General features: G+C 44.1%; 1 protein-coding gene across 3 annotated transcripts in view; it reads right to left on the bottom strand.

Annotated features, from left to right (window-relative positions):
* dph6 (diphthamine biosynthesis 6) overlaps nt 1-22,932 on the bottom strand; it is an 87,901-nt gene that overhangs the window by 9,719 nt on the left and 55,250 nt on the right. The window contains exons 13-15 of one of the 3 annotated variants that reach the window (XM_042329981.1): nt 13,377-13,622; nt 7,018-7,414; nt 1,327-1,740 (exon numbers count right to left, since the gene is read on the bottom strand). In XM_042329981.1, coding sequence (XP_042185915.1) covers nt 1,583-1,740; nt 7,018-7,414; nt 13,377-13,622 — 801 coding nt within the window. In that variant the 3' untranslated portion in view covers nt 1,327-1,582. Of the gene's footprint in view, nt 1-1,326; nt 1,741-7,017; nt 7,415-13,376; nt 13,623-22,932 lie in introns of those variants that run through there. The other 2 variants (XM_024437092.2, XM_042329982.1) reach the window with 2 other exon arrangements.

The raw sequence follows: 22,932 nt of genomic DNA, 5'->3' as shown, positions 1-22,932 counted from the left end.
AGTATTCAAAGCTGTCATCAAGGCAAAAGGTGGCTACTTTATTCCATATGTGTTATTTAATAGTTTTGATGTCTTCACTATTATTCTACAATGTCAAAAATAGTAAAAAATAAAGCAAAACCCTTGAATGAGTAGGTGTGTCCAAACGTTTGACTGGTACTGTATATATATATATTTGGAACCACCAAGACTCTTCCTAGAGCTGGCCGCCTGGCCAAACTGAGCCATCGGGTGAGAAGAGCCTTGGTCAGGGAGGTGACTAAGAACCTGATGGTCACTCTGACAGAGCTCCAAAGTTCCTCTGTGGAGATGGGAGAACCTTGCAGAAGGACAACCATCTCTGCAGCACTCCACCAATCAGGCCTTTATGGTAGAGTGGCCAGACGTAAGCCACTCTTCAGTAAAAGGCACATTCCAGCCTGCTTTGAGTTTGCCAAAAGGCAACTGAAGACTCTCAGACCATGAGAAACAAGATTCTCTGGTCTGATGAAACCAAGATTGAACTCTTTAGCCTGAATGTCAAGCGTCACGTCTGGAGGAAACCTGAGACCATCCCTACGGTGAAGCATGGTGGTGGCAGCATCATGCTGTGGGGATGTTTTTCAGTGGCAGGGACTGGGAGACTTGTCAAGATCGATGGAAAGATGAACGGGGCAAAGTACAGAGAGATCCTTGATGAAAGCCTGCTCCAGAAAGCTCAGGATGTCAGACTGGTGCGAAGGTTCACCTTCCAACAGGACAACAACGCACACATCCAAGACAATACAGGACTGGCTTTGGGACAAGTCTCTGAATGTCCTTGAGTGGCCCAGCCACAGCCCGGACTTGAACCCGATCGAACATCTCTGGAGAGACCTGAAAATAGCTGTGCTGCAAAGCTCCCCATCCAACCTGAAATAGCTTGAGAGGATCTGGAGAGAAGAATGGGAAAAACTGCCCAAATACAGGTGTGCAAAGCTTGTAGCATCACACCCAAGAAGACTCGAGGCTGTAATCACTGCAAAAGGTGCTTCAACAGTGAAGGGTCTGAATACTTATGTAAATGTATATTTCAGTTGTTTTTTTTATACATTTGCAAACAGTTCTAAAAACCAGTTTTTGCTTCGTCATTATGGGGTATTGTGTGTAGATTGAGGAGGGTAAAACAAATGATAAAAGGAATTTTAGAATAAGTCTGTAACGTAATAAAATGTGGAAAATTCAAGGGGTCTGAATACTTTCCGAATGCACTGTAAATATAGATTTTCTATGAAACAATTGATGCCTTTCATTCAAAATTTCAGTGGATCTGTAACAGCATTTTTACTCATTATTTATAGAAAACAACGAAAACATACTAATAAGTCTTTTGAAATGTTTTTATAAGAATATTGTTAAATAGTAGACAAATAACTTCATTAGAAGTGCAAATCATCTGACACAACTAGGCCATATGTGGGGTTGTTGAGTCTCTGTAATGTAAATAACATCTTCAGACAACATGTAAAAGGTTTCATCCGGAGCATATGTCTGTCTATCAGCCGTGAAGCGCAGCGATAGTGACTCGGGGTGGGTCACATTTTTCAGCGGCGTTGCACTGCGCTTACAACAGTGGCAGTTTGTGGCTGTGATGGCTAGCGCCAGAGGTGCTACTTTTCCTTCTTTGACTTTTGGAAAGCATTAGGCGTGGAGCTGGGCTGTGAACCATGAAGGCTGCCTGGCCACAGGCCCTCTCCCAGGCCATGGCTGGGGCTGTGCGTGCTGAGGAAAGGTAACAGATTCCAGTTCAATGATGAGTCAATAACTGGCTTAAGGGAAGTGTCTGAGCACATAGCATAGACATATGAAATGAGGGGTAAGCTGTGGACTTTTAAAATACATTTTTTAAGTCTGTGTGAAAAGTAAAATAAATACACTTATTTTTCTGGTGAATCAGTATAAACCAAGAAAATACCAAAAGGACCTTGTGTTATTTTACATATTTGAGATCCAACGTCATTAAAATTGCTGAATTTTAAAACAACATTGTATTATATGCCCATATTCATATCAAACACGATTGCAGTACTAAAATATCAGAGCATCCTTTAATTTCAGCACTATTTTGTGTGAACGGAGTAGATTTCAAACTCTCCTGAGATGTTCAGAACAAGAACTGATGACCTTTCATGAATTGCCATCATATAATTATGTGACAAAACAAACACCCATGTCTATGTCCAGACATATTGTTGTCGACTATGTTTATTCCTATTCATCACATTATAATTTCATCCTCCCCAATAAAACATGTCAAGGCCGAGAAATGACTGTAAAAGTGTCGGGTCTGGCGTGGATTCAACTGTGTCTGGTTGATGAATGTGTTGGTTGGACCTTTTCTAAAGACAAAACGAGTCTCGCAGGGGAAAATAAATACCATTCCATATTTGTCTTGATGAGGAACCAGAATCCTGAGAGAGTAAGATGGTGGCATAACAGTATAATGATGACAGAGGATGCTGCCAGTCCCAGTGCTGTTCTTAACAACAGAGAGCAAATGACTCCCAATAATTAAACACAAAGGAAGATGAGCTTCCCTCCAGAGACTGGTTTCTACTAGACTGTTGTTCTCACAACTTTATGTATGGAAATATCTTTACCAATGTCACCCAAACATTATTTAGGGCAGTGATATTCAAAGTCGGGGTCTGCAGTGGGGTCGCCAACCAGTCAAAAGTTTGGACACACCTACTCATTCAAAGGTTTTTCTTTATTTGTACTATTTTCTACATTGTAGAATAAAAGTTAAGACATCAAAACTATTAAATAACACATATGGAATCATATAGTGACCAAAAAAGTGTTAAACAAATCAAAATATATTTGAGATTGTTCAAAGTCACCACCCTTTGCATTGATGACAGCTTTGCACACTCTTGACCTTCTCTCAATTAGTTACCTGGAATGCATTTCAATTAACAGGTGCACATTGTTAAAAGTTAATTTGTGGAATTTCTTTCCTTCTTAATTCATTTGAGCCAATCAGTTGTGTTGTGGCAAGGTAGGGGTGGTATACAGAAGATAGCCCTATTTGGCAAAAGACCAAGACCATATTATGGCAAGAACAACTCAATTAAGCAAAGACAATTGACAGTCCATCATTAGTTTAGTACATGGAGCTCAGTCAATACGGAACATTTAAAGAATTTGAAAGTTTCTTCAAGTGCAGTCGCAAAAACCACCAAGCGTTACGATGAAACTGGTTCTCATGAGGACCGCCACAGGAAAGGAGGACCCAGAGTTACCTCTGCTGCAGAGGATAAGTTCATTAGAGTTATCAGCCTCAGATCGCAGCCCAAATAAATGCTTCACAGAGTTCAAGTAACAGACACATCTCAACATCAACTGTTCAAAGGAGACTGCATGAATCAGGCCTTCATGGTCAAATTGCTCCAAAGAAACCACTGCTAAAGACCAAGGCTCTGCATCTGTCCTCGTGCTCCTAGACCATATTGCTGCTTTTGATACCATCGATCACCACCTTCTTTTGGAGAGATTGGAAACCCAAATTGGTCTACACGGACAAGTTCTGGCCTGCTTTAGATCTTATCTGTCGGAAAAATATCAGTTTGTCTCTGTGGATGGTTTGTCCTCTGACAAATCAACTGTAAATTCCGGTGTGCCTCAAGGCTCCGTTTTAGGACCACTATTGTTTTCACTATATATTTTACCTCTTGGTGATGTCATTCGGAAACATAATGGAAACATAACTTTCACTGCCATGCGGATAACACACAGCCGTCATTTCAATGAAACATGGAGAAGCCCCAAAATTGCCCTCCCTGGAAGCCTGTGTTTCAGACATAAGGAAGTGTATGGCGGCAAATGTTCTACTTTTAAACTCAGACAAAACAGAGATGGTTGTTCTCGATCCCAAGATACAAAGATCTTCTGTGGAATCTGACAATTAATCTTGATGGTTGTACAGACATCTCAAATAAAACTGTGAAGGACCTCGGCGTTACTCTGGACCCTGATCTCTCTTTTGACGAACATATCAAGACTGTTTCAAGGACAGCTTTTTTCCATCTACGTAACATTGCAAAAATCAGAAACTTTATGTCCAGAAATGATGCAGAAAAATTAATCCATGCTTTTGTCACTTCTAGGTTAGACTACTGCAATACTCTACTTTCCAGCTACCCGGATAAAGCACTAAATAAACTTCAGTTAGTGCTAAACACGGCTGCTAGAATCTTGACTAAAACCCCCAAAATGTATCATATTACTCCAGTGCAAGCCTCTCTACACTGGCTTCCTGTTAAGGTAAGGGCTGATTTCAAGGTTTTACTGCTAACCTACAAAGCATGACATGGGCTTGCTCCTATATATCTTTCCGATTTGGTCCTGCCATACATATCTACACATACGCTACGGTCACAAGACGCAGGCCTCCTTACTGTCCCTAGAATTTCTAAGCAAACAGCTGGAGGCAGGGCATTCTCAAATAGAGCTCAATTTTTATGAAATGGTCTGCCTACCATGTGAGAGACGCAGACTCGGTCTAAACCTTTAAGTCTTTATTGAAGACTCATCTCTTCAGTAGGTCCTATGATTGAGTGTAGTCTGGCCCAGGAGTGTGAAGGTGAACGGAAAGGCACTGGAGCAACGAACCGCCCTTGCTGTCTCTGCCTGGCCGCTTCCCCTCTTTCCACTGGGATTCTCTGCCTCTAACCCGATTACAGTCACTGGTGCTCTTTCATGCCGTCCCTAGAAGGGGTGCGTCACTTGAGTGGGTTGAGTCACTGACATGGTCTTCCTGTCCGGGTTGGCGCCCCCTTGGGTTGTGCCTTGGCGGAGATGTTTGTGGGCTATACTCGGCCTTGTCTCAGGATGGTAAGTTGGTGGTTGAAGATATCCCTCTAGTGGTGTGGTGGCTGTGCTTTGGCAAAGTGGGTGGGGTTATATCCTGCCTGTTTGGCCCTGTCCGGGGGTATCGTAGGACGGGGCCACAGTGTCTCCATACCCCTCCTGTCTCAGCCTCCAGTATTTATCCTGCAGTAGTTTATGTGTCGGGGGGCTAAGGTCAGTCTGCTATATCTGGAGTATTTCTCCTGTCTTATCCGGTGTCCTGTGTGAATGTAGGTATGCTCTCTCTAATTCGCTCTCTCTCTCTCTCTTTCTATTTTTCTTTCTTTCATTCTTTCTTTCTTTCTTTCTTTCTTTCTGAGGACCTGAGCCCTAGGACCATGCCTCAGGACTACCTGGCCTGATGACTCCTTGCTGTCCCCAGTCCACCTGGCCGTGCTGCTGCTCCAGTTTCAACTGTTCTGCCTGCGTCTATGGAACCCTGACCTGTTCACCGGACGTGCTACCAGTCGCAGACCTGCTGTATTCAACTCTCTAGACACAGCAGGAGCGGTAGAGATACTCTGAATGATCGGCTATGAAAAGCCAACTGACATTTACTCCTGAGGTGCTGACCTGTTGCACCCTCGACAACCACTGTGATTATTATTATTTGACCCTGCTGGGCATCTATGAACAATTGAACATCTTGGCCATGTTCTGTTATAATCTCCACCTGGCACAGCCAGAAGAGAACTGGCCACCCCTCATAGCCTGGTTCCTCTCTAGGTTTCTTCTTAGGTTCTGGCCTTTCTAGGGAGTTTTTCCTAGCCACCGTGCTTTTACACCTGCATTGCTTGCTGTTTGGAGTTTTAGGCTGGGTTTCTGTACAGCACTTTGTGACATCAGCTAATGTAAGAAGGGCTTTATAAATACATTTCATTGATTGATTGACTAAAGGACACAAGTAATAAGAAGATACTTGCTTGGGCCATGAAACACAAGCAATGGACATTAGACCGGTGGAAAGTCCAAATTTGCGATTTTTTTGTTCCAACCGCCGTGTCTTTGTGAGAGTAGGTGAAAGGATGATGATCTCCGCATGTGTGATTCCCACCGTGAAGCATGGAGGAGAAGGTGTGATGGTGTTTTGCTGGTGACACTGTCAGTGATTTATTTAGAATTCAAGGCACACTTAACCAGTGTGGCTACTACAGCATTCTGCAGCGTTACGCCATCCCATCTGGTTTACGCTTAGTGGGACTAGCATTTGTTTTCAACAGGACACACCTCCAGGCTGTGTAAGCGCTGCTTGACGCATCAGATGACACAATCACCCCGACCTCCACAATCACCCCGACCTCAACCCAATTGAGATGATTTGGGATGAGTTGGACTGCAGAGAAGAGGAAAAGCAGCGCTCAGCATATGTGGGAACTCCTTCAAAAATGTTGGAAAAGCAGTCCAGGTGAAACTAGTTGAGAGAATGCCAAGATTGTGCAAAGCTGTCATCAAGACAAACGGTGGCTACTTAGAAGAATCCTGGGCTCGAACCCAGAGTCTCTGGTGGTACAGCTAGCACTGCGATGCAGTGCCTTAGACCACTGCGCCACCCGGAAGGCCCCTAAATATCAAATATATTGTGATTTTTTTTATTTTTAAATATTCAATGTGTTATTTCATAGATTAGATGTCTTCAGTATTATTCTACAATGTAGAAAAGAGTAAAAATAAAGAAAACCCCTTGAACGAGTAGGTGTGTCCTAACTTTTCACTGGAACTGTATATATATTGTTTTATTCGCAACAAAAATGTAGAGTACAGATTATTGTACGGGACAAAGGTTTTTGAGAAAGATAATATGTCATTTTTTTATTGTATTGAGTATATGTATTTGTTTCTTTTAGATGAAAATGCAATGAATTTTGTTGATGTAAAAATACAAATAAAAATGTTTTGGGGGTGGGGTGGGGTCACAATAAATTATTGGTGGAAAAATGGGGTCTCCATTTTTTGGGGGAATACCACTGTTTTAGGCGGACAGTTACCCAATCTCGGTTGCTTAATATAAGATCTTAGTAACATAAAGATCACCTTATACCAACATTTTTTAATTGTATTTAACTCAAATTAATTTGAATTTGAAAATGTTTAAACGTGTATTGCTACATGTATGAGGAGCGAGCAGTGTAGAGTGTGTGGTTTACCTACCTGTTACAAGCTGTCCAGCCAGAGCATTGTTACACTTGTAGAACACCCTGGCACACAGTGGAGAGATCCCACCACCACCAATCTTCTGCATGGCACTCTGAAGGGTAGCAACCAGTGCAACCAGTATCTCCCCTTCCAACCCTGAGACAGCTGGCGCAGAGCTGGGCACCATCAGTGCCAAGGATACAGTTGCACACTGGCTATCGCTGGACAGCATGGCATGACATTCTATGGTTCCACACACCACCTCAGTAGTCATGTGACAGGAAGTCCTGTGTCTGGGGTCGTCGTGGGCAGCAATGACGTGCAGTTCCACAGCCGCTCCCCTGGGTAAGGCAGGGACCACGGTAACCACCAAGGGTCCACTCTGAATCTCTTGCTCCCCGAATGATTCCTCCTGCGATATAGAAATGTGCCCTTTATATTTGAGACAATTAATGCACATTTTATCACAAAGATAATTATTTGTATATCCAATACCTGAGAGTAAGGATATGCAGGGTGTCATAGGAACATGAGGAAGATTTTAGATGGAAAGGTAAGCCTGGGTTATATTCCAGGGTATGGACAATAATCATTTGTCAAACAAACATATATGGATGCCGACACAGCTATCCATCAACAACAGCACATATAAGTCCATCTGATAACATGACAGGTTCTTTCAAAGAAGCCCTTTTCATCGTTTCCAAGGAGATCATGATTCATGCTGTGGCCATTTCACCAATCACCCTTCCACATTTAGCAGAAAACTGCCGTGATGGCTTCAAATGATTACATTTGCAGAGTTCAAATCTGTTTTCCCCCTCCAGACAGTGTCAGTAGGCAATTATCAGCTACAAAATGTCTTCTGCCAGCTCACGGCACAATGTAGCCCTCAAATAATACTTGGCTACGGCCCTCATCTGCTAATGGGAGAGAAATGAGCGTTTTATACAAGTCATTTCGGCTGGAGTCGATAGGACAAAAACACTTAACCCCCTTTTCAATTTGCAGGATCAATTTTCATCCACTTACACCCCACTTCGTAAGTGCAGAATAATAACAGGTTACATACACTTTATTTTGTAATTCACTCACACAAAAAATCATTGACAAGAGCAGACGAGCGGCCTCTTTGTCCCCCTCGATAAACAAACCCATCGCGACCCAACATGCCAGCTACATGAACGCCTGCACCACTTACCTCCAGATTAAACTTTAGCTAAGGCCTAATTGTGTATCAACAGCCAACCTCTCGCCTTGGAGAGGGAAGAAGGACGATGGGGAGGGGGGGGGGGGACCTAAAGAGGATAGCCTAAATTTGTTCGCTCCATTTCTTCACTGTGAAGCCCTAGCTAGTGGTGATGGTGAATAATAACAACAACAGGGAACAATAAGTGTGACAGGGACGGCAGGCCTGTGTGGTGTTGTGTGGTGTGACATGATACATATGTGGCCTCTGCTTTGATAAATGTTAGATTAGCACTTAGCGCGCAGCAAAGTATTCTCCTGGAGGGGCCCAGGTCCACACTTGTCAATACTCATTGCTCTGGGAGGGAGGGAGGGAGGGATAGGGTGGTGAGGGGACAGGGGGGAGAAGAGCCCTGCTTAACCAGGCTTAAAGGCCATCCTGTTGGCCCAGGGTGCTGAGGTACTGTACCCAGTGAGACGACAGAGAACCTCGATGTCGATGCTACGGTACTCTAGCCTCTGGCCGATCACTGCAGACGGTCACACAGATCTAAACTTCCAGACTTTGTTTTTCCTCCCAGACTTGTCTGAGGTGGTTAAATCAACTCCTTTATTTATTTATCTCTCCAAATGTTACATGAACAGAGAGCGCTTGGTGCAGTACATTTGGTCCTTTCTGAGAATATTGTTTCCTTCCCTGTGATTTCAGTGTTTCAGTTGGTGGTGATGTTTCAGTCTGTGTTTGTAGTCAGTACTTCATTGTTGTAGTGTGTCTCCCTGCTGTCAGGAGTGAAGCACTCTACTCACCTGACACCCCCTGCCTGACTAGAAATAATGTATTAACTGAATCCAATATATCACATTGTGATATATGACTGAGCGGAGTGCCTGCAGTAGAGTTTGTGTGTGTGTGACATGGTGTGTATGTACATGTGATTGGGGCAGCCCTGCTCTTTAATGCTGTTTTCTCCATAATGCAATACATCACATTACTTCATCCCTTCATTCAGTTGGCTCACTAGCACAACCCCCCTCTCTCTCTCGCACTCTGAAAATCTGGAACTCACTCAGCCACTGTCGAAGGAGAGTGTGACCTGCTTTCCACCATGTTTCTTTTAACTCCCTCCTTCCTTTCCCCCGCTCCTTCTCTCTCACAGATGCTTGGCGCAGGGCTGGGGACCAGAGAGGCGTGAAAGGCGAACGGTAAACACCGTAATAAGGAAGTGGTGTAAAGCCGGCGAGCAGCAGGGAGCTGATGGGGCCTAGCCGCTTAGGCAGTTCCCCTACATTTCCTGCCCAGCGGGAGGCCTTCAGCGCGTGGCTGGGGCTGCCTGGCTCTCCTCTCCTCTGTGTGGCTACCTGAGAGACGTGGGCCTCCAGTATCCACATTATCCCCCTCTCCTCTTCTCTCTTTCAGTTCCCTCTACAGGCAGGGTGTAGCAGTGGGCCACCAGTCCCCACAATATCCCCCCTCTCGTCTCTCCGTTTCCTCTGCAGGCTGGCTGGCTGGCTGGCTGGCTGGCTGGCTGTAGCCCTGGGGCCACTTGTATAAACCAAAGCCTGTCTACTGCTGCTGTGGTGTTGGAGGTGTGTTAGGTTAGCTAACACTAACAGCTCCCCCCTGAAGAGAGGGGGCAGAACAGGGTTAAAGGGAGGAGAGGGGATATACAGGAGGGAGTGAGAGGAACCCTTATTATATAAGGGCCTATATGTTTAGGTGTGTGGGGGTACCCATGGAGTTAGATGGAGATTGATGGATACCATAAAGAGGGCCTACTACAGAACACTCAAGCCAGGATTCAGACAAACACAGAAAACGACCATAGTATGGCACTTGACTTCACACTGTGATCTTGTGTAACTTCTTATGATGGAAATTGCCATTCGATCACACATCACATAATGTGCATTCATGAATACCAAAGGTTTAGCCTAACTAATAACTAGGAGAAAATCAATTGGCATCAACACAAAAGAAGTTGCCGTGTTTTCCAGTCCTGTTGTCCAACTGAGAAGACTGGCTAACAATTACAGACGCATTGCATGCACACCTCCTTATTCATCACACTCACACACGGACCTCGCGGTTCAACGCGCCATAAATACGATTTCGCAAGCGAGGCGGCTCCGGCGTGCTCCCAATTAACCCCTGCGAGCTTCCCCGTCCACCTGATTAGAGAAATGATCAACGCACAACAACAACACGGAGCCACGCGGCTGTGCTTCCTTCTGCCTCAGCAGCCTGATGTCTCCCACCTCATCACAGCTCTGATTGCTGGTTACGTTTGTGCACGACGCCGGAGGTAAACGGGATAAATGTTCTTGGCTGTTATTATTCGTCACTCTGAAAATGAATGGCAAGAGGGTTTTAGTGTTGCTTGACAGGCTGCAGGAGCTGGTCAGGTAAAAGTGAGTGCGACCTGGGAGTCAAGTTGTTGAAACTAACAAGAGAAGACACTTTTATTCAAAGTGAGCCTGGTTTTAGTCAGGGGTGGAATCAGGGTCTATTGGTTTCTTATGTAGCTAATTGCATGGGTCAAAATGTGGTTTCTGTGCTGAGCCACCTCATCAGGTGTCTCTAGTGTGAATCAATAGCTACTGACAAAGACAATGGGTAAGACAATCCACATCCAAAAACTGGCCCTGGAGCTTTACCCTTTGTAGTTTACATCATTATCTTACAAAAAGTTGAATAATGACCACTTTACCATGGAATTTATAAGTTGAACTTCTAAGTAAATACCAGGTAAAAAGCACACAGTAAAATACAGGTACCAAGAACATAAAGATCCCATTTACTGCAGGTGCACTCAGCCAGTCCTGAGCCTTGTGTGTGTGTGAGTGAATAAAGGAGAGGGTGAGTTATTCCCCAGTCTCTGCAGGAGTGGTGTTATCTGTGTTTGACCTGAGTTAAATATTCTCATTACAATCACTTCAAATGAGCACCGGCGCTTTGTCTAATCCCCACCCCAGGGACAGAGCCGTTGCACCAGGCCCAGGATGAAACGCAAGCAGGCCCCTGCCACAGCCTCTCTCTCTCCCCTGGACCCTCTCCTCTCCTCCCACCCCACCTGCGCTGAGAGAGAGGGAGGGATGGAGGAGCTGGGAACTACCAGCATCTATTGCTACTCAATGACTAACTCACAAAGGGGAGGTGGGAGGTTAGTAACCCTTACCAGCTAGCCCACTGTGATAGTCTAAGGGCTGAGAGAGGGTTAACTAACCTGTTTGGGGGGAAACTAACAGAGCTGTCAATCTGTGGAGGGGTTCATTCAAGTGCCAGTTCAGATAGAGGACTCTGAAGGTGCCAATAAGCAGTCCGCTTGACACATCAAAGACTTGTTTTCACCAATTTATTGAATGTTGGCCATCTTGGAGCACATCTGACCTGGCCCTGATTGACCTGGCCCTGATGCTGTAGCCAACTAGTTCCCTAAGCTTTGACCTCAGTGAGTCAATGGTCTGACAGTCCCAAAACTACATGCTAATTAGTTGCATTCCCTGTTTGATACGTTTATTTTACTCATGTTGGGGGAGGCCAGCTATGGGCCAGGGAACAGTTTACATGAATTTCTATTACCCTCCTCACAATAGAGTTATGGGTCCTCACTTTGTTATGGGTCCAACTCTATCAATACGTTGTCACTAGACTCTTCTGTGGAGCCTCTACACTGTGTGTACCAAACACTTTCCTGGCACCTACTACCATAGCCTGTTCAAAGGCACTTACATGTTTTTTCTTGCCCATTCACCCTCTGAATGGCACACATACACAATCCATGTCTCTATTGTCTCAAGGCTTAAAAATCCTTTAACCTGATTCAAGTGGATTTAACAAGTGACATCAATAAGGGATCATAGCTTTTACCTGGTCAGTCTGTGTCATGTAAAGAGCAGGCTAATGTTTTGTCCACTCAGTGTAAGCTTTAAAAGGGTATCTAGTCTGCTATCCCCATCATGAAGGCAAGTCCTGCAAGTGAGCGAGTCCCCATTCTGCCCTTTTAGTGAGTCCCCATTCTGCCCTTTTAGTGAGTCCCCATTCTGCCCTTTTAGTGAGTCCCCATTCTGCCCTTTTAGTGAGTCCCCATTCCCCATTCTGCCCTTTTAGTGAGTCCCCGTTCTGCCCTTTTAGTGAGTTCTGCCCTTTTAGTTCCCCATTCTGCCCTTTTAGTGAGTCCCCATTCTGCCCTTTTAGTGAGTCCCCATTCTGCCCTTTTAGTGAGTCCCCATTCTGCCCTTTTAGTGAGTCCCCATTCTGCCCTTTTAGTGAGTCCCCAGTTCCCCATTCTGCCCTTTTAGTGAGTCCCCATTCTGCCCTTTTAGTGAGTCCCCATTCTGCCCTTTTAGTGAGTCCCCATTCTGCCCTTTTAGTGAGTCCCCATTCTGCCCTTTTAGTGAGTCCCCATTCTGCCCTTTTAGTGAGTCCCCACTCTGCACATTTTAGAAAGACCCTGATTTGCACTTTTAGTGAGTCCCCACTCTGCACATTTTAGAAAGACCCTGATTTGCACTTTTAGTGAGTCCCCACTCTGCACTTCTCACCACAGAGTCTGAGACACATGTTGGAGGTGGGCTCTTCCCTTCTCCCCTGCTCCCTTATTCCCCAGGGCTGGCAGATTACCGCGGGAGGAGCAGGCCTGGCTGGGGAGCCTGGTGCCCTTATTAGCCATGTGGATGAGGGTCTGTGGCAGGGTAGAGGGGTTTGGGGCGGGGGCATGGACTGGAGGGGGATAAGCTGCTCAGAGAGTTCAGCCTAACTCCAAAAGGGGGGATAAAGGATTAGGGAGGTTCTAACGGAAGACATCTGCTTCTGTGCCAAGCTCCATATTATCAAAGACACCAGTGTTTCCCACATCATCAACTTTTCATGAGCACACTCACTGGTAAATATCAGCAACAGAGCTCTGGGTCTCTGAAGGGGGAGAGCGGGTGGGACTTTGGCTCATTTGGAAATTCCACTTTTTGCCCATTAAATTCTGATAGAGAATTCAAGGCTGCATGTCTAATATGCCTATCACATTTTCTCCCTTATTCAAATGGAGATGGAAGCACACACAGATGCTGTTTTTTTGCCTACTCTGTGTGAGTAGAGGTTAATTCCATTTATTTATGCTATTGATCATATTCACAAAAGGAAATATACATAGGATTTATACAAAGGACAAATAGTTGATAAAATAGCTCACCTTCTCTTGTGCGGCCCTCAGCTTGCTGTCCCAGACTGCTCTGATAACAGGGATGTCTTGGCTGCGGGTGGCATAGCAGTGGGCCTGCAGCACATGGCCCAGGGTAAGGCTGCTGATCACTGCTTCCAGAACCTTCTCTATGTGGCTGAAGGACAGGCAGGCCTGGGTCCTTGCTCCAGCCCTCACCAGCTGCATGGTACAAGGCACCAGGGCGATCTGGCCTGCACAGAACACTGCCTCATCCACCTGTAAAGGGGCAAAGGTACCACACAATCACACGTTAGTTAAGCTGATGCTAGCCTATTTCATGGTGTAACTATGGAACCCTGTGCCTGGTTCTCCCTAGTTCACTTTCATTCTGGTTCTTCCTGGTTCTCCCTAGTTCACTTTCATTCTGGTTCCCCCTGGTTCACTTTCATTCTGGTTCCTCCTGGTTCTCCCTAGTTCACTTTCATTCTGGTTCCTCATGGTTCTCACTAGTTCTCACTAGTTCACTTTCATTCTGGTCCTCCTGCATCTCACTAGTTCTCACTAGTTCACTTTCATTCTGGTTCCCCCTGGTTCTTCCTATGGAATTGAGCCATATATGTGATTAAACAGGAACTTATACTCATACAGGATGGTTGTTCAGCTCCGTTCACCCTGACATCAGTCTCATTCACCCGGACATCAGTCTCATACACCCTGACATCAGTCTCATTCACCCTGACATCAGTCTCATTCACCCGGACATCAGTCTCATACACCCTGACATCAGTCTCATTCACCCTGACATCAGTCTCATTCACCCTGACATCAGTCTCATTCACCCGACATCAGTCTCATTCACCCGGACATCAGTCTCATACACCCTGACATCAGTCTCATTCACCCATTCACCCTGACATCAGTCTCATCACCCTGACATCAGTCTCATTCACAGTCCATTCACCCTGACATCAGTCTCATTCACCCTGACATCAGTCTCATTCACCCTGACATCAGTCAGTCAGTCATACACCCTGACATCAGTCTCATTCACCCTGACATCAGTCTCATTCACCCTGACATCAGTCTCATTCACCCTGACATCAGTCTCATTCACCCTGACATCAGTCTCATTCACCCTGACATCAGTCTCATTCACCCGGACATCAGTCTCATTCACCCTGACATCAGTCTCATACACCCTGACATCAGTCTCATTCACCCTGACATCAGTCTCATTCACCCTGACATCAGTCTCATTCACCCTGACATCAGTCTCATTCACCCGGACATCAGTCTCATTCACCCGACATCAGTCTCATTCACCCTCATCAGTCTCATTGACATCAGTCTCATTCACCCTGACATCAGTCTCATTCACCCTGACATCAGTCTCATTCACCCTGACATCAGTCTCATTCACCCGACATCAGTCTCATTCATCCGACATCAGTCTCATTCACCCTGACATCAGTCTCATTCACCCTGACATCAGTCTCATTCACCCTGACATCAGTCTCATTCACCCTGACATCAGTCTCATTCACCCTGATCAGTCTCATTCACCCGACATCACATCACCCTGACATCAGTCTCATTCACCCTGACATCAGTCTCATTCACCCTGACATCAGTCTCATTCACCCGGACATCAGTCTCATTCACCCGGACATCAGTCTCATTCACCCGGACATCAGTCTCATTCACCCGGACATCAGTCTCATTCACCCTGACATCAGTCTCATTCACCCTGACATCAGTCTCATACACCCTGACATCAGTCTCATACACCCTGACATCAGTCTCATACACCCTGACATCAGTCTCATACCCCCTGACATCAGTCTCATCCTGGCAGCGGTCAACCAAAGCTCTTTCCAGGGGTTAATGTTTTCCCTCTCAGTTGCCCTATAGAATGGCTGTGCTTCTGCTTGGCCATGTGGCCTATGTACACACTCCTGGTTTCAGAGGATAAATCTCTCCTCAAACTCAATCCATCGCTTGAAACTCAATTACACACTCCCACAGAACTGGCTACTGGTCAAAGATGATAAATGCAGTCATTCTCTCAAGCGGACAAATGGCTGGTGAAGACGTTGGGCTGTTCGATATAGAATTGAGGCTAACTTATTTATTTAATTGCCAAACATATACACACCTCATGGAGGACTACAATGGAAAAAATATACTATTTTGTAAAGCTATAGAGTGCAAACTGCAAACACAGACCTGACACAACTTGAACGTGCAAACAGACAAACAAAAACGTGTTCGACCTGCAAAGAAGTGCCGTTCATTTCCGAACTAACTCAACTCTACCTGAGTCCTGTCAAAGTAACACAGTGCAGACATCAGTGAGGTGTAACGTCCGAAATGAACATCAATTATCAGCCTGTTTGATAAGCGCATCAGCTAAGTTCCATCTTTTTTTCACAATGTATCATATCACCAATAATACACATTTCCCAGCAGGAAGATAAGCAGGTGCCTTAGCATGGGTGAGAGCAGATCCGTTCAAACGGGGGTCTGTCTGTGTTGTCTTATTCATGAGCATAATTAGCCACGCGATAATACGCTGAGATTCCCAGATAAACGGCCTGTTAGACGACAAAGTTCCTAAGCTCAATAATTTAAGCTCGAAGAAATCCATGCGATTAATGCAGAAGGATGCGTGGGGACCAATGAGACCAGTGGAGAGGTCAGGTCTCTGGACACCCATCACCTTGCTACATTAGGATATCAAAAGTGTGGCCACCGTGCCACTTCCTAGTCAATGCAAACAGCCGCTGGTGACAGGGTGTTAATTGGTGGTCTAAGCAGAGACCTTTAGGGTCTGTGAAGACGCTGACCTCCGGAGGGATCAAGGAGACCAAAATCAATTGATACATGGTGTGAGAGCAGGGTCCTTAACCGATTACCATACGTACATACATGGGTATCGTATTTCTCCCCCAGATTACAAGGGTTACCAAGTGTGGACCAGTGGTATTACTGAAGGCTTAGCACTTCGCCCCAACCCCCTCTTCACCTCCACTGAGTCAGTACCCTTGCTCACTTTGTTAGTAGCAAATGAGGCCAATTGTCTAACCCCCACCGCCCTAAGGTTCTAGGCGTTACAGTCCAATCACCTACTAGGCTTATCTGAGATATCGAGTCCACATCAATGAGACAGGGGAAATTGCGTTGACATAAAAGTAGCCTTTATTACCTAATCAAATTTCCAATGAGCAATATATGCAGATAAGAAGCATTGCAAAGCTATGGGATGAACGCAGGATAACATGGTGCATATGTTTTGAGTTACACTGTACTTTCAGTACACATCGATGCACCATAGTGGACATTATTACTACTGGACATTCAAGGGCAGTGTAATGCCGCTTTGAAATGCTCCTGCAGCACACACAAAGGTTTTTCTTCACCATGACAAAATCAGCAGTTTGTAGAATTTGATTTGATAATAACAGAACAACATAAAGCTCTTTGCTAGAGGGGGATATGGCCACAGCCATTTCCATATGGGTTTCCCATGATTCCTAGCTCCTGGGTTCACTTGTCAACTTTGATGAATCTTCAGCATCTGCCTCTGCTGCTCCAAATTACCGCGACAGAGGAGGAGATGAGAGAGAGGACGCACGGGAGGAGAGGAGGGGAGGGGGATGGAGGCCTCCCGTCTTTCAAACGGTCGGATCAACCACCTGATCATTTACCTGCGAGCACTATCTGTGGAAGCGCGAACCATACCTCTATGTCTGGTCTGCAGCGTAACATAAAAGCCTGAGTTGTTGGCGACGTCAACAACAAATCGTCATTGGCATTCCATTTATGAGCCATCAAGGGCCATCATATCTCCTCCATCTGAGGAGCCTTGATAAAGTCAGACGGGTGGCGAGGACCTCGTAACAAGCCATAAAAAGAGCTCCCCATTTTGACTTCCAAAAAAGGAGGACTACCATTTGTTGATTTGAATATCAAGAGGCCAGCGCATGCCCCCTTGACTGTTAAAGACAAACTCCCCATAGCTTCCACCAAGCAGGTGTGTGATGATCAATTATTAAAGCTCCAGCTCAGGTTACTACTGGCGCATGGTGGGGGGGGGGGTTAACGAGGGATCGGCTTGAGAGTGGAGGCAAAAGGGAAACGAATACTATTTACATAAAATTAACAGTTCAAAAGAATGAGTTCACACACCAATCAAACTTGTTAATTGACTGTCAATGGTGTGTCCCTGAATATACAACACAGCTACATTATTTATCTCCTGCACTGACAGGGAAGACAGTCCAATTTGCATGGGCGTCCTAAACGTGATCAACAAGCACAATGCCACATGCATTTTTAATAGGCCAGAGATGAGACTGTTAATATTCATAAGGGTCAAACAATAGCATATTACATTAAACTTCCTATAAACAAGTCAAGTATTTTTCAAACGGTAACCTTAGGAGTCTAAATGGCCCAGTGAGAAAAGGACACGCGGTATTAAATATTTCACAGTTAAATCAATAGTAAGGTGTGTTCGTGGTGAATGGTATACCAAGCCTCCACTCCCTCACACTGCAATTGCAAATATCCTGACCCTAAACGGGTAAAGGTACAACCTAGCTTATGTTTTTCAATCTGATATTTCAATTGTGTCCTGTCTTACTGAAAATGCATATTTAGTTATCGCGCAAGCCGAGTTTTGAATATTGTACCTCAGGGTTACAAAATCTATTAGTCTGGCTTAACACTAAATGTGTCTCAGACCTTATTTTCCCTACAAGCTACACAAACATCCTCTCTGTGAGACGTCGGAGGCCGCCACGACACACGCTGCCTGCTTAGCATTAATTGAATCTGTGTTTTGGCTTCATGCTTTATCAACCTTTATTTCATGGCTTAAACACCATCATTTTTCAGAAACCCAATGATGTGTCAAAAGGTCACTGAGCCCCAAGGATCCAGACAGTAACACGTATGCAAATGCTGGAACACTGGAACACTAGAACCGGTTGCATGGATGAATCCATCCGCTCTCAAGCCTTCACTGCTTCTTGTAACACGCCTAGCGTGTCTGAGGCCTTCTTAATTGTCGTTTTAGTTAGAAACCTCCAAGGCGTGAACAGGCTAGGGTGCTAGGCTATATTTACATTGGTGTTGTAAAGTAACTCATTGGGCTCAATTCTGCTGAATGACTGTCTGACTCTGTGTCATTAGCAGGGCTGGGTATAGACCAACCAGACTGGGCCAGTGCAGGTAAAGTGACCTGGTATTGACAAACAGTCAGGTTTTCTCACTGGTCCAAGGACAGGGTGAGGGGGAACAGCTCCATGGCCTGCTTATCAGATATGCTCATTCACATCTCCCATTGAGCCCTCGTGCGTAATTTAACCAAGGGAATGATAATACAAATGTACAAAATGAATCAAATGAATATGCTGTAACTTTTGGCTAACGCAAGCAAGGAAACGCGTAACACAAAATGAAAGGGGTAAACAGTGTATGACTAAATACAGCATAATGGGAGTGGAAATTGGTAACAGAATTATGTTTGCTTCTGAATCTTTGAAGCATTGTTAACAGTGGGCCCACAGTAAATGGGTAAATGTAGTACTTTGGACTGAAGGCAGGGGGGGATATTGAATGACTCAATCACTAGAACACTGGAGCAAGGCATGTCATAACACCTATCAAACTGTATTAGAACGAATCGCCCTTCTATCTCACAATCTCATAGTCTCTAAAGGAACATGCTTATTTCATGCCACAAAACTCTTCATCTCTTTCCTGTATTTTTTATTTCTTGAATATTTAAAGGTTGGCAAATAGTTGTAAATGTGCGAATCAAGGAAGAAGTTTATTCCACGCATTTAAGTGCATATATTATTTCTGCTTTTTGGATTTGATACGGAATAACTGTTTAATCCTTCCACGGTGAATGTCAGTTTGTCAGGTCTGTGTGCTGTGATTCCATCTTCAACTGGCTTCAAGTCTGTGGGGCTCTTTCAGCATTAGTGCATTCAAAGCGCATCACGTCTCCGAATAAGAAATGATAAGAGATGGGCTCATGTTGTGCTACGCCCTGAGGAGATTCTGGGGCTTCTGACACCTCATTTATAGAAATATAACATGTTCAGGAGAACCAAAACCTTTCTCCCCTTCTCTTGTATCTTTCACCATCTTAGTCTCTCTTAATTAAGGCTTCTTCTGAAAGAAAACTAAATTGTATTTTTTTAAATTTCCTCATTTTATTAATCCTCCATGTCCCTTTTTTCAGTTTGTGCTCTAGTTTGAGCCTAACCCTTGTATGCTCAACTGTCACACAACATCAGTGTTACTTAAACGGCGACATAAATAGCCCGAACGAAACTCACAAAGGCAAACATGGGGGAACTCTCAAGCATCCTCCCTGGTCCAGAATTGCATATGGAGACAAAAAAGACCTACAGACATATGTTCAGAATAGAATAGTTATTACCAGAACAAATATTTGAGAAAGAAAATAATCAGGAATCGTGAAAAGACACTATAAAGACAAAACGTGACATTGGCCCCTCTCTCACTTTCACTATGCCGTTTCCATTCTGCCTGCCTGTCTGCCCTCGACATGCCCGTTCCAGAGATGCCCGGGTGGAGAAGTAACACTGTCACGTCGGCTCTGGTCAACTTTATGCTGATTACTCGTCTGTCTGTAGCCTTCGTTGTGGAGTATTATCAAGGTCAGAAGGGACTGCTTTATGTTATTGTGGGAGACACCCTCCTCACGCACATCCACACGCCACAACACAGGAGCAAATAAATAAATAATTTAGAATTTTAGAATTTGAAAATTTTGGTTGACAAAAATAAATATATTAGAATTGACGTATTGCTGTGTTTTATCTTAAATTTACTTAAAAATAAAATCAAAATTTAAAAATCTTGTGAAATATAAAAAGTCAAACTGATAAAAGGTACATGTTAATGAAGAGTGTGGTAGCCCAGACCATCAGAGTTGTGTGCTGAAGTGATAGAAGAGCATGTTTTCTTTTTGCGTTAAAGCAAAATGCCCTGGTGCCTTCAACTGTCCCGACCTCAGATTTTTTTGACAAATTGGTTGTGAGGCTTTTACGACTGATGCACATATCTCAAAAATCATTTCTGCCAAGCTTCTTCTATGACCTGCCCGTGGGACATGACAAGCTCCTCGATGCGTCGCTCTATCAAACAGGATCATTCCAGGACAATGCAAATTATGACAAATTCCATCATCCCGCATTATGCGCTTTCCCACTAATCTCCCTAATTCGAGAGAATCGGAAGGGTTTCGCTGTTTCAGCTGAGGGGCATGTTTGTCTGATTGAATGATGTTGAAACTGCAACCCTCAACCCCCGTTCATTCTCCCTTTCCAGCTGTGACCACCTCTTTCAGTCATACATTGTTTCTGTCTTTTACAGAGTGGCCCATGCAAGATTTATTTACCTTTTATTCACAGTCAAAATAAAAGACTAGATTGGTCAACTCCTAACCTGCGCACCTGAAATCAAGACTCAAATGTCATCTTATATCTGGAAAATCACTTGGATGATCTTATTTGGTCAATATCAGTCAGTTCTATGTATGTCATTTATGTGTGTTGTTGTTGTGTATTAGTGTGTGTGTGCGAGTGTGTGTGTGTGGGGCGGGGGGGGGATGACACAGTGAGTGATGTCCACTCTGTCTCCCCCATGACTTGTGGTGACACGTGAGGCTGTCTCATTGGTAAAGGCGCTGGTCTGGAGAGGCAGAGGCCAGTCCTACCGCATCGCCTTGTCCAGCCATCATTTACTGAGGCAGATAGGGTCCAGCCACACCAAGGTTGCACTAAAGGACCTCTGCTTAAAGCGAGTGGACAACCTGCAGTACAGTAGACATCAATACAAATACAGGCAAGAGGAATAAAAGACAAACAGGGAGAGAGAATGTCCCAGTGAGGATTGGTTGTGGTAGTTCCCTTTCCTTTCAAGAGATGGCAGTATGACTGCATGGAAAAGGCTGTGGTCGTAGGGGAATGTGGCTAAGCATTCTCACTGTTGGCCTACACTTTATACAGTGTGTTCCTGCCAGATATATTCTACCTCCTCTCAGATGTGTTATGGTCAACAACAAAATGTTAACGATAAAAAATAAATCCCATACAAGTGAAGGATTAATTAAGGTCAATGGAATGTCGGAAAGGAAATCATTTTCTGGAAATAATTTGAATGGTTTTTATGTTCAAAATGCTGTATCAATATTTCTTGCAGTTACAAATTCAGGATCTGATTAAATTCTTCAGGTCAATTTCGGTTTCTATTTTGAAAATAAAGTGTCAAACTTGTTCCTCTATCCTTCTTGCCTTTATAGTATACATTTGACTGAATATTTAATTGAATAGATACTGTATCCACTAGATATACTATTTAGTATATCAAATTCTAGTTATTTTTTTATTTAAGCTGTTGATAATATATAGAATAAAACATTGAACTACGAAGTTTCAACTTAAAAATCAAACAATTACTGTATAAAAAAAAACATAAAGTACTATATTTGTACTTTTCTCTTTCCCACTAAAAGCCCCAAAACCCCACTAACATTCTATAGTATGTGACAGATACTTACATAATAAATTCAACCATATCAATAATACATCTGGAAAAAGACGAACATGGCTATATGTCCACAGTAAAGCAGCGCTTGCTTAAAACAGGAAACTGTCTATAATTCATCCACAACACCTCTGTAAAGTGTACTCAAATGTCAATGGCGGTTGAAAAATTAGTGACCCAGGTTAAAAGTTACCGTGGCTTTGTACCGTACCCACCACCTCAATGCGAAATTCATGAAAAGGTGAGTGTCCAGAAGTAAATGGGACATAAATGCTAACTTTTCCCTGTGCCATCAATAAATCACCTTAATAAATGAAGACAAAACTGCGATGCTCATCCACCGTCGTATGATGACGACAACCTAACAATCATTTTCCACCAGAAGCACTTACTGTCACTTTGAATATAGTAAAAATATAAAATTAAATATAGCAGCAACACAGTCATAGAAAGTCTAGAAATAACCAATACCACCAAAATATACAGTCTATAAAACAAACAGCGGTCTAAAGTCAGTTGTGGTTTTCTGGAACTCACACACTAAGCAGTATATTAACCTCAAGGTGATGATTCTTGTTACTAGGGCACACTACTACTGTGCTCTTTCTGCTTATGTATGATGTATCCCTATATCTCTCTGTCAGCACCTCTATTCAACTCTGTCTGCTGTCCTGTCTTCCTGTGTGCTTATATACAGTGTATTAGCTACATTCACAGTGTGTAGGCTAGTGCTGGGCTGTTCTGTGTTGTGGCTGTTAACCTTTATTAGACTAGATTGTACTACTCAAGTAGCCTGCCTGCATTGTGCTGTGTGGAACTATGTACGCTAAGCCAGGTTGGTTTGTGTTTATTTTTTAACCATATAGATACTATACTGTATGTTGGCACCCACCTTGTAGTGAGTGTGCACCTGTCTACCAAACTCTAACCTTCAGAAGGAGCATTTTTCGTCTGTCTGTCTGTCTGTCTGTCTGTCTGTCTGTCTGTCTGTCTGTCT

This window comes from Oncorhynchus tshawytscha, linkage group LG11 (assembly GCF_018296145.1).
Source record: "Oncorhynchus tshawytscha isolate Ot180627B linkage group LG11, Otsh_v2.0, whole genome shotgun sequence".
Classification (NCBI taxonomy): domain Eukaryota; kingdom Metazoa; phylum Chordata; class Actinopteri; order Salmoniformes; family Salmonidae; genus Oncorhynchus; species Oncorhynchus tshawytscha.
The sequence above is the reverse complement of the archived record's forward strand: the minus strand, read 5'-3'. Positions and strand labels throughout refer to the sequence as shown.